The 17,041-nt window shown below is 37.4% G+C and overlaps 2 protein-coding genes and 1 long non-coding RNA gene across 5 annotated transcripts in view; 1 reads left to right on the top strand and 2 right to left on the bottom strand.

The window, feature by feature from the left end:
- PUDP (pseudouridine 5'-phosphatase) overlaps window positions 1-13,144 on the bottom strand; it is a 66,295-nt gene extending 53,151 nt beyond the window's left edge. The window contains exon 1 of the mRNA XM_032678772.1: window positions 12,995-13,144. Coding sequence (XP_032534663.1) covers window positions 12,995-13,073 — 79 coding nt within the window. The 5' untranslated portion in view covers window positions 13,074-13,144. The remainder of the gene's footprint in view (window positions 1-12,994) is intronic.
- Window positions 8,581-12,823, bottom strand: LOC116782313. The gene is made up of 4 exons (XR_004355196.1): window positions 12,558-12,823; window positions 11,966-12,043; window positions 9,868-9,946; window positions 8,581-8,705 (listed from the first exon to the last, which is right to left on the bottom strand). It is a non-coding gene; the product is annotated as an uncharacterized LOC116782313 (long non-coding RNA).
- The window catches only part of STS (steroid sulfatase), a 106,892-nt gene continuing 102,243 nt past the window's right edge, over window positions 12,393-17,041 (top strand). The window contains exons 1-3 of one of the 3 annotated variants that reach the window (XM_032678767.1): window positions 12,393-13,025; window positions 13,288-13,659; window positions 13,835-14,014. The gene's annotated coding sequence lies outside the window, so the exon portion shown is untranslated. The remainder of the gene's footprint in view (window positions 13,026-13,287; window positions 13,660-13,834; window positions 14,015-17,041) is intronic. The other 2 variants (XM_032678768.1, XM_032678769.1) reach the window with 2 other exon arrangements.

The raw sequence follows: 17,041 nt of genomic DNA, 5'->3' as shown, positions 1-17,041 counted from the left end.
ACAGTTAGAGCTCCATTTCCAGTTAAATAGGATAACTTACATGTTTCCTAAATGTAAGGAAAAAATAATTGTGAGCTGTACAAGTTGCAATAATAATAATAAAAAACCAAAGGCCTTTCTTCTCTGAAAAGAAGCAAATGCATTGTAGGCCACACCTTTCTAAAAACCACTGGATAGTAGTTTTCAAAGAGATTGAAAACTTTGCACAAAAATGCAAACCTGGTATTCCATCAGCAAGTTGAAATGCCTTTTTTTTTCCATTGCCTGAAGAGCAAATCTAACTACTAATAAAAGAATCCAGTTGTAGAGAATGTTGAAACAAAATAAAACGGAGCTGAACACTGTTGACCATGGCTACTGTCTACCCTCTCTAATGTAAAGGTTACCTTTAGTCGCTGACCTTGTCATAAGCAAAGAGGTTGGAAGCTTTTTTTCCTTGTGTTAGGTTGACACAGTTCATGGTGGTATTGCCACAGGGCTGTCAGCCTGTCATCATTTCTGTTATGAACTTCTATTTAATACAACTTTAAAATTTTGCCAGTAATGAATAAAATTGAAATTACACAAAAATTAAAGTTGTTTTCTTTAGGAGAGGAATTTCTTCTGACAGTGCTCTCTACCCTATTACTATACATTATAGAAAATCTAGCATGTCTCTTGAAAATTTAACTCTCTCCAATGGACTCACAAGAAGAGTTTAAGCAGCTCTTGAACCACTGTAGAATGGGAAGCGTCTACAATGTCAGTACTGAAGCCATTAAATTGCATCATCATCATCATTCTGTGAAAAAAAAAAATTCTGTGGTAGTCTGTAATTGTTTCAACAAACAACTCAAGTTGGTAATACATTTTCCAAACTTAGACTACCATTAGGTACAGTTATATACCTATAATCACTGATATTTGTAAACTATTTTGTTGAATGTATGATTTACGCTTCTGGACCTATATCATCAATAATATTTTTCCATAGCTTGAGAGAAGGGAGTAGCTACTGTTATCTAAACAGAACTATGGGATTTCATAACGTGTGCCAACTCCTTTACTTCTATCTAAGGAAAGTGCAGTATCTCTAAGGTATACCGTATTACACCTGTGATATGGTCCACTGTCCACGTACTGGGCACCTTGTAACAACTCAGGAGTACAAATACAACCTTTCTGAATTATGTATTTCCATGCTGTGCTCACCTCTAAAAAAAGAATGTCGTAAAGAAAGTTTTTTTGGAAAAGTTATTGATAAGCTCTATCAAATCAGCTGCCAAGTCAAGAAGACTCAGATAAGTTGCGGATTTCAAGATGTTAGTGAGAACAATTTCTAGGAAGATCAGATCAAATCTCAGTTGAGCCTAAACTTACAGAGTTGGGTTTTTTTTCAAAAGCAAGCCTGTTCTTAATTCACAGCACAAGAAGACTGCTTTAAAGAAATAGGAGACAAGTAAGGTATGTGTAGGATCCAACATAGAAAGAATGAATGGGTACTGGGTATTGTAACTCTCTTGGGCTATACTTAGGAATATTAGACTATCAATGAAATGTAATTTCTTGTGTATACAATTAGAATATAAAGCAGAGAACTAAAGCTCACAATTTCAGTATGGAAGATATTATGAAGAGAAAGGTAAACTAAATATCTACTGAAAAGTATCCAGAGAAAAATAAGTATTCTGCCTTCCTTTTTGTTACATACAAATACAGAAACATTTGGGTCAAACAGGAATATCTTCTTTAGTCCCTGAAAGCTGCAATTTTAACAGAAAGAAGAAAAAGAAAATATGAATCTATTACATTTTGAACTATGGTATTAGAAAAGGGAATAGGTTAAGAGGTGAATAACTTCAACTACTTTGTGATAAATCTTAGAATATTGCTTTTCTTCTTCCCCTCTTAGTAGAAACTCCGAAGTTAGAACACATAGCCATTTCTCAATTAACCAGGGCAATGAGGAGAGAAAAAACATGCTAACACAAAACTTAATCATCTTGTATTATTGCCTATGGGAGAGGCAGGGGAATCATAAGGATTTATGTAGAGAGCGCTTTAACCAGTATAATGCAGACAGGTACCAGCCACAGATCCTGGAATGCCAACTCTTAAAGCCAGGAGTTTTGATTAGGGAAAAACAAGGCTTAGTTTAATAAACATAAACTATATAATCCAATTTTAGCTCTGTTAGCTCTTCACTATGCTTGGATGACTTCTTCAAGAAAATTTTGACATGTCTTTAAGGCATTTTTCTTTGACAACTTCAGAGTTACTGTAAAGTTGCTCATTATCTTAATAGTTATTTTAAATGTAAGGAATCCTTTCCTTTGTATACATACACACATATGAAAAGACATCCCCTGTATCTCTCAAGCTTTATCCAGGAATTGTAGAGCACTGGAAAATTTCCAAACTGAAAGAGTATTATTTGAAAGATTCTGGAGTGTGTAAAACAGACATCTAGAACAAAAAATAAATTACCATATACAGAAAATCTAACAGTAGGATGAACGCTTCAAAGACTTTCTCCTATCTACAAAAAGTACTTGAGACAAAAGCAACACTAACACAATATATCCAAGGAATGATATCCATATATCCATATCTGATAACTGCAGAATTTAGAGCATAGTCTAAGAAAAAACTTTACAAGAATAAACAAAATAAGAAAACTCCTATATGGCTATGACATGCCATAAGATGCCAAAGTGTTGGGATCCGGGGCTCTGCTATCAGCAGAGAAGGAGTTGATGAGATTATGTAGCAGGAGCTAGGAGAAACTCCTTGCTCTGAGGACACTCCATCACAAGACCTATCAATATTTAGCTATGTTGACTGGCTTGTCTTCTCCAGCAAGATATGGAAAGACTTTGTGATGATTTTATCAGATCATGTAGAAACCTCTTTGTCCTTTTCCCCCCATGTGGTTCTAGCTAAGGGAAAATATTAATCACTTGTGTAACTGTAGCAGAAAATTGTGTAATCCTCTAGTTAGCATGATCCATCCCCTAGTTAGCATAACCCATCCTCCTCATTAACATGGCCTGGCCCCAAGACCCTTAAAACTGCATTTCAGGTGTTCAATAAAGATTCCAGTTTTCACCCCCAAACCTGGGATCGTTTACTTGTTGACCTCTTCACCAAAGTTCAGACGTTCTCTTGGAAACCAAGATGCCATGAGAAAATATAAAGTATACCTGCATATTCTTGGAAGTGTTAAGATAAACTCTTACATGCTGTTAACACTGCCATAAATAAGGGCAGTTAATCCTGGGGGTCCAATGTATACATTCTGGAAACCATAGGCTATTTCTAAGCCCTGGGACCTTGAAGCACTCAGGTCATATGTTATTTCAGATTATGTCCCAATATACGTGCAAGCTGCCTCCATTCTCCACCATCCTTTTTTCCACAGGAAAGGAATGGTCTATACAGCAGTAATGGTGCTACAGCAGACTCCAGAAAGGTCTCCAGTCGGGACAGTTCAGGGCCCGGCCTGGGCAGGGAAGGTTGTGTGTGACAGGTCACAGCCACACAGAAATTTTGGAGTGGTCCAGTGTGAGATCATTAGAAGATGAAGCTGTTTCTAAAGGTATGAAGACTTATGTAATAGGCAACTAAAACACATGTCAAAAGTAAAACTTTAAATACAATTAGTAGATAAAACTGGAACTTTTTTTTTTTAATTAAAAAATAGTAAAACTGGCAATTATGAAAGGTGGTATAAAGATGCAAAACTTTTTTTTAACCTAAGAACCTTTAACTTTAATTTTATCTTGTTATTCTACAATGTTTCCAAGTGTATATACTAATTACCTTCTCTCTGTAACAAGATGCAAAAGAGTGAAGGGCAATAGTTCACTTCCTTTTTGAAAAGGCAAAACCATGATAAACAGTAAACTATGCAAAGTTAACGCTGACTGAACATTTTAAGAAACTAAATTTTTCAGTACTGTATAATTTGCCATCAACTGCCACATAAAACATTTTAAGTTCTAGAACGCAAAAAACCAAAATAGCAACACTACTTCTTGCTCTTTACGCTTAAGATACCTTCATTCATGAAAAATGAAAATGTTAAAATTAAAAATGGGAGAAGGATAAATATAATAAAAATATGATCTACCACAATAATAACAATGCAAGTTATTAGGCTTCAGGGTAGCAATTAGATATACTACAATACCTTAGTGGCCCAAGTACTTTCATTTTCCTGAGATACATTCCACATGAAACACTGTTTTTAATTTTTAAAGACTAGAAATTTCTTATATTGTGATAAGCTCTTTGTGGCTCCATCTCCCCTGAGCCACAAAGCAAATAACATTTTGTTAGTCCAATCATAATATAACACTATAGAGAAGACTTAGTTCTAGCATAAAAAGATCCACCATTTCACATGGTGTAACTTTTTGCAGTAATGGTCTTGTAGCAGAATGGTGACATTATCCAAGGTTATGTCACTTTATGGGCATGTGTGGGTCTACACTTTTGGCCTGGAGAGATAGGTCAAAGGAGATTTCTGTATGTAAATTACAAAACAAACTAACAAAAAAATCTTTACCACAGAACAATTTATTCAAATGAAATTATGTCTCAGTATACTTGTGTTCCACCTTAAACACACTAATTTCTCATACTTCGGACCTTCTGATATGCTATAATCCCAATTTTTTCACTAAACACACATTATCTTTCACTCCATTCTTTTTCCAGTACTAGTGCAAATTTTTTCTTGTGCTTAGAAATGTTCGCAAATGACCAATACCAGCTTTAAACTCATAAAACATCCCAATCCAACAAAGATTAGCCCACTTATTACCAATCAGTAATCAAATAAGGGTCTATTCTAGTAGTTGTACTCTGTGTCAGTTTATACTACACACAAATGGAGTGATTAAAGCAGAGCATCATTTTGAAGACATGACATTCCAAAAGATGCCCTCACATGAGCAGGCAATTTGTTGTATATGGTGACCCTGTGAAAGGGAACCTGAGTGAACTCATATTTATGCAGAGCAGACAGTCAGTGCCCAGGGCTGAGCTGCTTGGCAAGCAAACCCAGTCAGCTCAGCACCCGCAAGCACAGCGCTGCTGCAAAGGACCAGCACAAACCCAAGCTCTGGAGAGCAAAGGTGACACGGGGACGGATTACACCAGGTCAGAGAACACGCATTAATGAGCTGGGACAATGCAACGCTCTGTTACTCTGTACATACATATAATGACAAGGGTCATGAATAAATTCACATGGATGTTAGACAGAAAGACTGGACTGACAAATAATAAACTGGGTTTTCCTCTCAAACACCTTGCGTTATGCTGAGACAAACTGCATGTAAAACTCTTCCAAAAGAACCACACACAGACACAGCAGAGAAAAAAACTAACAGCAGAGAAAAAAAGCAATGCATGGAATGATGACCCATAACTGGTGCCCAAAGGAAATCTTTCAAGAACAGAAATAAACCTGTTTCATCAGACATACACGGCCTACTAGGACTGATTTGATGACTTTTACAAAAATACTTCAAATATCTCCAAATAAAAGGAGGAAGAAAAGTAAGAATACATTTTAAAAAGAAATCAGCTATTATATGTATATAACAACAGCAAAACCATACTTGGGAAAGTGCAGTGCCCGCTTAGATGCAGGGTTTTCCAAAATTTTCCAAAAAAACAGCATCAGATTCATTGCCAAACTACTACTTACTGAATATGGTATTCATTATAAGAGGAACAAAAATTTATTAAAAGCTGCATTAGAACAGAAAGTATACATAGAGACAGCAAACACTGATACTGTCAATAGGTGTGCAACCCTTCAAGAAGCAAAATATTGCAAAAAAAAAAAAGTAGAAAAAATTGTCAACCATCAAAAAAAGACCTACAAAAGATACAAGCATTCTTCACTGGTTACTGAAGCAAAGGAAGTTAAAAAAGGAGATAAGTAATACAGGATGGTTTTCTCCTAGGTCCCAAGAAAAATCTTGAAAGAGGTTGGCACTACCTCCATGAACTTTGGGTCAGAACACTGATTTTATTCTTATCAAGGGGGAGAAAAAGCATAAATTAAGGTCAGGAGTCTCTGCCAGAACCATTGTAAGACACAAAAATGATCTTGCTTATATAATTCTCTGTAGTCTTGTGAAAAAAATTAGTATCAATAGAGAGAGGTATATAAACACATAATAGAAGCAGCAACAATCACTAGCAGTCTCTACTTCCTGCTAAAGATGTTCATTATGAATGCAATAAAGTTTGAAAAGAGAAGATATTTGGCTTAATTGCTTTTGTGTTGTTAGTTAACAGAGTTCCTGGTCTTTAAAAGAGCAATGATCGTATCGTGAAAATTATCACCACCATCACAGTCTGTTGCCAATTTAAAAAAAAAAGTTATTATATTTTAATATCAACACCTCTCCTCCCCCAGCATTAGAAATATAAATGTCAGTATTCAAGAACAGGATTGTCTCTCAGAGAAAATATAACAGCAGAATTAACAGAGTAAAATTTTGTTGGTAAACTGCTCTACCCCAATTAAGGTGTCCTGAAAAATTCCACTCTTAAAGTTCAATTAGCCAACTCACAACAAGGCTACATGAATGGATTACAACTATTCAGAACAAAAACTGCTGAGCCCAAGATGGCACACAGTGTAACTATTGTCAGCATGTAGAATAATAAATCCATGGTTGTTAATGCTGTTTTTCTTGTTAAGTAAAAGGAAAATTGGAATACAGCAGCTGGAAACTGTGTTATTATAATGGGAAATTCTACTAATCTTTTCTTTGTGTGAAACTGTTCCATTTATGACACCTTATTATTTACATTCAAAGTAAAATAATTGGAACTTTATACACAAAATAGTGTACGTAGGCAACAAATATAAAATTCTTATCATCTACAAACAGATTTGCAAATCTGCATTTAGGCACAGAAAGAGACTAATTTTTATAAATTCTAACTTCAAACTGCTGTATGCACCTTTAAAATCACTAAACAGAACCTTTGGACTCCCAGCACTTTCAAAACATACCTCTTCACTTGCTAAAGACCCTCTAAACAACTGAATGTGTGTAACAGTCAGAAAGCAAAAGCCACATTACAAAAAGGGAAAATGGAAAATTCCTGGGATTAGTTTACTAAACATGTGGTTTCTCTTCTTTTAAAACCAACGCTTCGCATCAGGGGCAACTAATAAATAGGCACGAAAAATACATTGCATTTGTGTGTAATTTCTGTGCAATATTAAAATTGAATCATGGGTCTTTTAGCTTGGGAGCATTCCTTTGTTCATTTCTCCAGAAGAAAAAGTTATCTTTGCTAATGCTGCCCATGGCATTTTGAAATGTGGTAACCACTACAGAAATTAAAAAACAACAACAAACACCACAACAAAACCCTGTTCTACTGATGCTGAACTAAATTCTGATTCTGGATTATTCTAACCACAAACAGGCAACCATGTGGATGGGCAATCTGTAAATCAGTCATGGGAACACCAGAAGTCAGACTCTGGGTTAGTATGTTTGCTATGTTCTTGCCAAAATTTTCCTTGCTGTTAAATTAAAATGTTAGCTTTCAAGCATATGACAAATCTTATTTACTCTATTTATGGTTAGTTAATTCTCAATGAGGAACTGTTTTAGTTATCTCCAAAATTTGCTCATGATGCATCTATGAGGTATTTTAATCTAATAATATCCTTAATCTCTTTGTTTTTGCAACAAATTACAAGTACAGAACACAGGGGACAGACAATATTTTTGCTTCCTTCTTTGTTCCCCCAAAATCAGATGAAAATGGAGAATGACAAGAAAGCAAGTTTCCACTACACAGAAGCAGAAAACAGGCTTACAAGATTGCCAGGTTATAGCCTAAAAAGATTAATTCCTGCACTTAAGCCATAATAGAGGACAATCTAGAGAGGACTGATGTTTAGTTGAATTGGTGCTATTTGCTCAGATGAAGAAGAAATAGGAAGCTGTTTTAACCTCCCATTCACACTGTAAAATAAAAGACAGCATGCACATAAGCAAACTCCAGCATGGAACTCTCACCAGTTTTCTTATAACAGCAATCTCCTAGGCAACTTGTGCAATGAAATGAAAGTAAGAGTACATTTTTGACTTCTGACCTTGTGACAATGGGTAGGTAACACTGGGGAGAAAGAAAACATGCCAAAACTCTTGTGGATCTCACAACACCGCAATGAATTTAACTGCAAGCTAATTTCTTCTACAGTATAGACCAGAGGTGACCTGTATTACAAACCATGCAGGAGTGGACGAACAGTGACACGCAGGACCACAGCAGTCTCCACACAAAGGAGACAGCGGCTGTAGAAGCAGCAACTTCTGATCCCAGTTGCATAAACTACTTCTCATCCCTCTACAAATGGTCACAACAAGCTGGCATACCTGTGCCTGTACAGTCCAACATGACTTTGAGTCAAGGTGAAGGTATCTTGCAAAGCTAAGCTGCTTTAGGAACCCTCTCGCTACTCCTAGCAAAATCTAAACAAAAATAAGTACACGACTAAATTTCCTATACTGAAGTGTCACGTTCTCTGCATGTTGGCTTACCTTAGTTCAGCTTTAAGCACAAGGCTAAGGAACTTCTTATCTCTGCAGCCATTTTCCTAAGTTCACTTGTCAGTTGGGAAAGGTTAATATTGTACATGCGGCTTGTAGAGAATTTTAAATATTTTCAGCCCCCTATAAGTTTAGGCACAGATCAACAAAGGCAATTTTCAATCCTATCTGTGTTTTGGTGGTGGGGTAGCTATTGGCTACAGTTACACAACAGAACTACTTATCATAGCTCAAAATACAACCTATGCAGCAAGTTTAGCACATAGATCCTAGGGGGTATTACTCTAATTGTATATTTTGTACAAATTACACAGATTTTTCCCTCTCTATGCTTAGCATTACTTTCATATGTTTTTCCAATATGCTAAAATGCCAGGATCAGACAGCAAACAGTACAACTATAACAGGATTTATTTAGGTATCAAAGATATCTAGATTCTGTTCTGGTTTATTATTATTATTACTACTACTACCATTATAGATTAACCCTGTACTGTGTGTGTTGGATAAGCACACACATAAATAGGTTTAATATTTTTAACTATACTACATACTAGCAGTTAGAACAGTACTCTTCTGTAGGAAAAGACTAAAGTATTTTAAGAAAAAGCAATCTACTATTCTGAGCATTTAATATTATTTGCTGTAGGAAATCAAGTAGAAGTTTAACTTTAGAAATTTAATGCTTTAATTGAAGTGTTGGGGGTTTTTGTGGCGGGAGGTTGGGTTTTTGTTTTTTTTTGTTTGGTTGGGTTTTTTGTTATTGTTTGCGAGGTTTTTGTTTAAAAAAAGAAAGTACATGAGTACACTAAAATTAAAATATTAGTTATTCCTTTTCCTCTGGTTTATAATACACAGTGCATCACTAATCAACTATGTCAACAAATGAAGCTGCTTTATGGGAAGTTCAGATTGGACATTAGTTCAATTCTCTGAGAGAGTGATCAGTCACTGGAACAGGCTTCCCAGGGCACTGGTCACAGCACCAAGGTTGTCAGAGTTCAAGGAGTGTTTGGACAATGCTCTTAGTCCCTTTTAGTTTTAGGAAGTCCTGCAAGGAGCAGGGAGTTGGACCCAATGATCCTTAAGCTCCCTTCCAACTTGAGATATTCTAATATTCTATGTATAATACAGCAGGACGTAACTGTAGTACATTAGCACAAAGGCTGATTTTTCTCTTACAGCTGGAGTTCCCTACAAAAAAAAAAAATTAAAAAATCCTTCAATTAATTGTACCCTTTAAATAATAAGCTGTCCAGAGGTGCTGTTCATATATTTTACTTACAAAATGAGAGCATTACTTTCCAGTCAAACCTCTTGGTAACTGGAGCAACAGACAAAAACCCTAAGACTTCATCCAACAGCTGGAAAGAGAAGGTAATTAAAAAAAAAAAAAAAAAAGGAAGGGTGGATTGCATTGATTATACATGCTGGAAAAAGGTGTTAGATAACACCTGAAACAATGATACAGAAAGCTTCTGAAAAAAAAAGGGGTGAAGTACTTTCACAGGCAATTCAGGGGCAAGGACTTCCCTATTGAGGGTAAACTGCTATATCAAGGTGGGACTCAAGGACAACTTAATCAGCCTCAATTATGTTAACGAGAGTGGGGGAGATAAAATAACAGAGGATCAGACTCAGCAATACTTTCACACAGCTGAGCCTTATCCACTGAAGTACAGGATACAGGTTTTATAGGGCAACACTTGGATTGTTTCCAAAGTCAGGAACCTTGTAAGCTCCTCAGACCTCATTTAAGGATTTTACACTCTTAAAGGTTTTGGAAATCTTTCTATCAGAAAATATCCAACCTTCCTTAATAAGAAGAAAGTATGTCAGTTACAGAAAGCAAGTTCACGGCACATTACATCAGATGAATTTAATGCTCAATTTTTTTTTCACCGTTTATAGATCAATTTATATTTGTCCTATAAAATCAGTAAGGTTTAGGTGAAAACTTCCAAAAATAGTCACACACATTTTCAGGCACTACTTTGTTGTGAAAATTATTGCAAAAACCTAAAGCTTTAGATTCTGAAAAATGCAACCAACTATGGAGGTACTTCAAAAAGTGTAGTTTTAAATATCCAATACCAAATTTTTGTATATATAAATATCCAATACCAAATTCAAGCTTTTTGAAAGGAAGTAATTTTGGGCATATTTCTATAGCTTCCCAAAACATCTATGTTATCCATTTTAGTATCTTCAATGAACACTACGTGGTACATTAAAATTTCATTAAAAAATTAAAGGGGTTCGTATTTCTCATGTAGATTTACTTCAATATAACCATTCATCTTATTCAGAAGATCTATGGCAGACAGGTTGGGCAGAAAGCATCTAACTTGTGTGCCCCTTATTTCATTCCTTCCCCAAAATTATTCCAAGCTTCTTGAAACATTTAAAATCTTGGAAAAGTCCAAGCAATCTCCTGACCGCCTTTTTGCCTCCTAAGAGTCACAGCTCATCATGAATCAAACAGGTTCACTAAAAAATATGTCAAACTTGTGACAGAACTGATAGTATTTAGAGGCTGAAACATACTACAGGTCCTCTGAAACGAAGTGTACATTATGAAAATCATCAAGGTGGTGTCTCTTTTACTCCTCTGTACTGGAAGTTATTTAAAGAGTATTTTCAGTTTAACTCATTGCAGCTGAAAGACTTCTGAAATACAACACACTCTTTATATGCAACTTTTTTAAATAGAAGAAATCACATCCACGTAGCATAACAATAACTAGGGGAATGAAAATGGAATAAATATTTACCAGTGCAAAGGATCCTTCATATATAGGGATAAAAAAGCAAATTATACTAGCATGCATAGAATGTTCATGTAAATATATTTTTTATATAAGCACACAAAATGCCATAATTTATGTCTGCCTTTTTATTGAAATCCAGAAAGTGACAAAGTATTTATCTGGTGCTGTAATTTACAACATATAAATTTAATAACAGCAAGAAATAGGTTTATACCTCAAGTGTCTCAATCTTGGCAAAGTTTTATGTCCAAGAACTATGGATATTTTATAATTACTTTTCCAGTATGAGGTACAGTTCATAATCTAGAGTATTTTTAATCCTTCTTCACTGTATGAACCCCCGGAGTTTAGAGATCTAGAAACGACTCAGAACCTCAATTGGTATTGGTGTTGCCTGTTTGGAATGTTACAGAAAGGTAATTTCTAAATTTTGAGACTCCAGTGATGAAACAGAAAACGGAACTAAAATAACTCAATCACTGTTTTGCATAGCATATTAAGAGTGTAGATGAAACAAACAAAACCCAGTAGCTCTAAAATACTTAAAAATATTTATGATAGCACGGGAAATGTCATTTCTGTTTTAAAAGTTGATAAGTGAATCATCTTCACCTGTTAAAGGAGGGGAAAGTGCACATTTCTTGGAAATAGAGAGTAATTCATCAGACTTCACACCAGTCTTCTCAGAAACTGCAACAATTTGGGTTTTGCACAAGGAAGGCACACACGTCAAGTTCACACCTTTAAGAATTCACCCACATCCAATGCTGCTTCCTGTGCGATAACCCACATGAACTATTTCAAAAACCAAGTCACATATAAAAATACTCCACCACAGGAGACACTCAGCAGAGGGTCCTGATTCAGCAAACAGCTAAACAGCCTTAAATACTGCCACAGTCATAATGACGATTCAAACCCCAAGATCCAATCTAGCTGTATCGCGGGAGGACACAGGTTACAGAATAAGCCTGCAAACCAGGCAGTCTATTGATACAAAAGCCGTGATACAAGGCTCTCACGGGGGTTTCCAGCTGCAGTGGTAACCCCAAAGGCTGCCGAGCAGTGTTCTGCCCTGGCACTTCCAGCCCTGGGCCAAGGTCTCGCTGCTGCCAGCGCTGGGCCCGGGGCTCCCTCAGCTCCGCACACTGGATCCCTATTTTCCTCCATATCCGCTTTCTTTGGCTTCCAACCCCAACCTGACCTTCACCTCTCCTCCCAAAACCTCGCTCAGCCCTCCACCATCCCGAGGAAGCGCCCTGTTCACGCTCAGCCTCGGATCTTTTAATTCATGACGGAATCTGCCCCCGAAAGGCAGCGGATGGCGGAAGGAGGAGAAAGAATTAGATCGTTTCCTGTTGCTTTAATCCCCTCGTGCGGGTTTTAGCAGCGCCGCCCGGGGCGCTCTGGCCCCTCGCCTGGAGCGAGAAGGCCGCAAACGAGCGGCCCCAGCTTGGCCCGCTCAGGCAGCGGGAGGGGAGGAGGGAAGGGGAGGAGAGGAAGGGAAGGGGGCTGCCCGCCGCCAGCTACGGACCCGCGGTGTCCGGGCAGCGGGGCCGGGCCGGGCCGGGCCTGGCGGCGCGGTGAGACCGTGCGGCGCGGGGGCCCGGCACAGAGGGGAGAGGGGCGCAGGCTACACACCCAGCAGCAGCCCGTCCATGTCAAAGATCAGGTGAGTGGCCGGGCGCAGCGCGGCCGCCGAGGAGCTGGAAGCGGACATGGCGAGGCCGGAGCAGCCGAGCGGGAGCGGAGCCGCCGCGGGGAGAGGCCGGACAGGGCGCGGCGCAGGGGGGGCCGGGGCCACTCAGCGGGTGCGGGAGCGCCGTGGGCCGGGCCAGCGGGACTTCTCTGTTTGCTGTGTTCTGCTTTTAAAGCGAAGTCCGTTTCATTTCGTGGGGCGTCTTTTGTTGGAGGATAGAGCTTCTTGCCCGTAGGGCTTTTGGAGTCTCCCTCACTGGAGATACTCAAGAACGGTCTGAATGCAATCCTGTACCGTGTGCTCTGGGATGACCCTGCTCGAGTGGGGAGCTTGGACCAGATGACCCACTGTGGTGCCTTCCAACCTTACCCATTCTGTGATTCTTCAGTCCCCCTGGTGCTGCTGGCGGGTGAGACCGGGGAGTTCCTCCCAAACTGATGCTTCAGACAGCGTTGCCTCGCAAACCTTTTGCGTGACTGTAATGAGATTTGCAGGGATGATATTACCACCAGGTCATAATTGGAGACATAAACCGAAAGGCACAAATCTATGTAAAGCTGTGAGGGAAGAGTAAAGTAATGGGGAAAAAAAAAAACCAAACTGTGAGGTTAGAGTAAACCCATCTCTTATGGTTTGTTGACTGCAAGAATAGTTAATCGAAGGTTGATAGGAAGCAAAATCTTCCTGCATGGACACATCATCCATCCGATTTTGACTGGGCAGTTGTGAGGAAAAGAGGGGACTTAATTCATCAGTCTTCCCTTTTTTATCTTTTCATGCAGGTAACTCTCCGTTAGGCATCAAGATCACTGAAATACCAGTTGCAGAAGCAGACATGAAAAGAGCTATATCAAGCTCCCAAGGTGACATACTGGCTTGAAGACTTGTACAGCTTTGCTGTTCCATGTGAAGGCAGTGGTTAGTTGAAGCTTCTCATAGGGGAAGTCCTGTCTCATTTGTAGGTAGGCCTTGCAGCAATTCTTTTTTTCTAACAATGCCTTCATTTGAATTGGCAATGCATCACCATTGTAGCAAGTTAATAGTGGTTTTTAAATCCCTAACTGTAGGTGTCATACAGCTATATTTGAATTTTAATTTAGCTCCTTTAAGCATCTTATCTACCCCTAAAACCTGTCTCTCAAACTATACTCACCCTACATTTGTATGAAATATAGACACAGAGTTCTCCTCATACCTTCTCCTGTCTTGGAAATAAGAAGACAAATAAAATATCCTTGGCCTTTACTTGTACCTTTTTAATAATAAAACTTGACTTTCAAACAAAGTTTTTTGAGTTTTTGATTGGTTTTCTCTTTTTTTCATCTTGTCTCATTCTGTAATGACAATGCTGCCTATGCCCTGCCTATGAAGGCTAGGAAAAGGTCTGTGCACAGTACCTTAAATGTCTTTTAAAAATTCCACACATAGTCATCTGTTGGTTCTTGCATAGATAGAAGAAAATGAGTCTTGTGATTCCAGATAATTTTTTTTTTATTGTAACCTCACAGTACGAGTGTTAAGAATGCCCACAGGTGTTTTGTTTCTGCAATAAACACTGTGCAACAAGTCAATATTCCAGCTTTGTTTCAGACAGCAAATGTGTTAGTTTCCTTTGTAGTTCACTTAGGTGGGAGCACAGCTAGAATCAATCGAAAGGTAAAATCCAAAATACAGTATGTGTTAACTGTTAAGGGGAATAAAAAAAATCATTTTATTAATTTCAATACTTATAATGGTAGTGTTGTGCTGTCCTAAGAAAGAATGGGTTTCTATAGTAAGAGTATACGCTGTTGTGACAAAATTTAAAGGGGATGAGTAATGAGATTGTATGATAATTGTACCTGAGATGGATTCATCCACTTTCTAATTAGCAAATATTCCAAAAAGCTGGTCTTAAGTTGTATTTGCTGACATAGTAAAACACTTGTTAACAAGAAAAAACTACAACAGTTGGGGTATCTTGATTCATTGTTCTACTTAGAGAAAAGTGTTAATTGTTTGATCACAATTCCATCTCCCATGCCCTCCTCAAAAGGGGAGATAGTATTTTTGTTGTGTAAGTAACCAGTTCATCTGAGAAAACATAAGGCTTTTGCAAAACTTTTGAGTATTTAAGTGGAAAAAGGTCATAAAGACAATCTGTATGAAAGAAGCCGAAACATTAAAGTGTAATACACAAGGCAAACGTTTTTAGGGTTAAGTGGTCCGTGTTACAAATCTTATGGTACACAAGTCTAGACTGTCACATTGCCTGACAGATTGATGACCTCAATTTGCTTTGCTTTTCTCTGTCTCTTCAGTGATAATCAGTGTAATGTTAGCTTACTTAATTCTTCATAGCTGTGTTCAAACACAGGAATATCTTCCCAGTATAGACAACTGTTTAGGTTTATTCAGCATGACTGTGTTCATACAAACAGAATGAAATTAAGTCCAAGCAACTTTTAATTCATGGTGGAGCATAGTTTTCTAGATGCACAAGTCAGAGATCCTGTTAGCCACGAAATATTTGTCACTCAGCAGTAGTATTCAGTCTTGGTTGTTTTTTTTTTAAAGAGAGAGTGAAAAGAATTTGAGATTGAGAATTATGCATTTTATTTTTTGTTTGCTACTGTTTTTATTATTTATTTTAAAATGGTTTTGAATTATGAAGACTTCAGTAACTTTTGAGTTGTGGGAAGCGTACTGTAGTGGAGGTACAGTCACCATGAAAACTGATAATTATTTACATGCCTACAAAGCTGATGTATGCATATTGAGAAGGATGAACATGGGTAGCAGAGATGTAATTGTGCAAGTAGATTCAAATCCTGCAAAGTCTGAAGAACACAATTAATTTCATGTGCATTTTTAAAATTAATTAAAGTTGCTATCTGGGCATACACTAAAACAGGTGAATAAATCATTACTGAGTTTTAAATTTTATGGTAATACGTGGTAAATATACATCTGGATATCCAGGTTTTTAAATTTACTGTAAGTTAACTGCCTATAAGTAGCCCTTCATGCACCAAACAAGTCTAATTTCTGTTAATATTTCTAATAATATGATAAAATCACTTTGGTTTTATTGTTCTTGCATGTGAGATGAAGTGAAAATATTCAGGATAATTCATGGAATTATTAATTATGCAACACAATGTTTTAGGCACAGAGTCCTCCTAACTTTTTTTTAACCTCTTTATGTTTATTTGGGTTTTCTTTACTTTGAAGCTAAAAAGTTTTCCACGTCAGTGAAATTTATGTGATTAAGTTCTTTTCCTAGAGAGCAAAAGCTTCAGAATATGCTTAAGTGTTTTCTTAGGTAATACAGTTGACTCAATAATTACAGTTTCTTGCAATTTCATATTGTGCTTGAAGCATGGATTCACTTACCTATTTTTTCTGCCATTGATAGGAACATCATGCCCTATGTGTTTCACACAGAAATGACTGACTTTATTTTTCTTGTTCTGCAGGCACCTTGACAAAGAGGATAAACAGATTGTAATCCGTTTTGGTTTGAATATTAAAAAAGAATCGGAAGACTTGAATAAATCCAGTAATTTAAAAGCTTTCATAATGATTTACATGAGCAGCTGTTAAACCCACTATTAGTAACAAATTATTTGGAATGTCTTAAAGTTAAATGTAAATTAATTCAGGTATCAGCTGAGATTCACAACAGTTGCTATATTTGAACCTATAAGCCCTCATAAAATTGAGCCCCTATCAGTGCTGGATTTCACAAAACAAGAGCTTTTCACCCTAAGATTATGAATTAGGTGAATTTTATTGTTTCAGTTCATGTTTTTATAGCGGCAAAAGGAAAGATGAGCATATGACTTAAGGCAATTAAATACTACCATAGCCTTGCTAAGTCATGTTTTATCGATTACATAAGTCAAAAGGGAATATATCCTCTTTTAGTCAATCATGTGTATTCTTCCAGCCAAGCAAGTAGGGGGAGGAGAGCCATCTGTTTTCTAGATTTTGATGTTGACCACCAA

Source organism: Chiroxiphia lanceolata, chromosome 2, assembly GCF_009829145.1.
Source record: "Chiroxiphia lanceolata isolate bChiLan1 chromosome 2, bChiLan1.pri, whole genome shotgun sequence".
In the NCBI taxonomy this organism is placed as follows: Eukaryota; Metazoa; Chordata; class Aves; order Passeriformes; family Pipridae; genus Chiroxiphia; species Chiroxiphia lanceolata.
The sequence above is the reverse complement of the archived record's forward strand: the minus strand, read 5'-3'. Positions and strand labels throughout refer to the sequence as shown.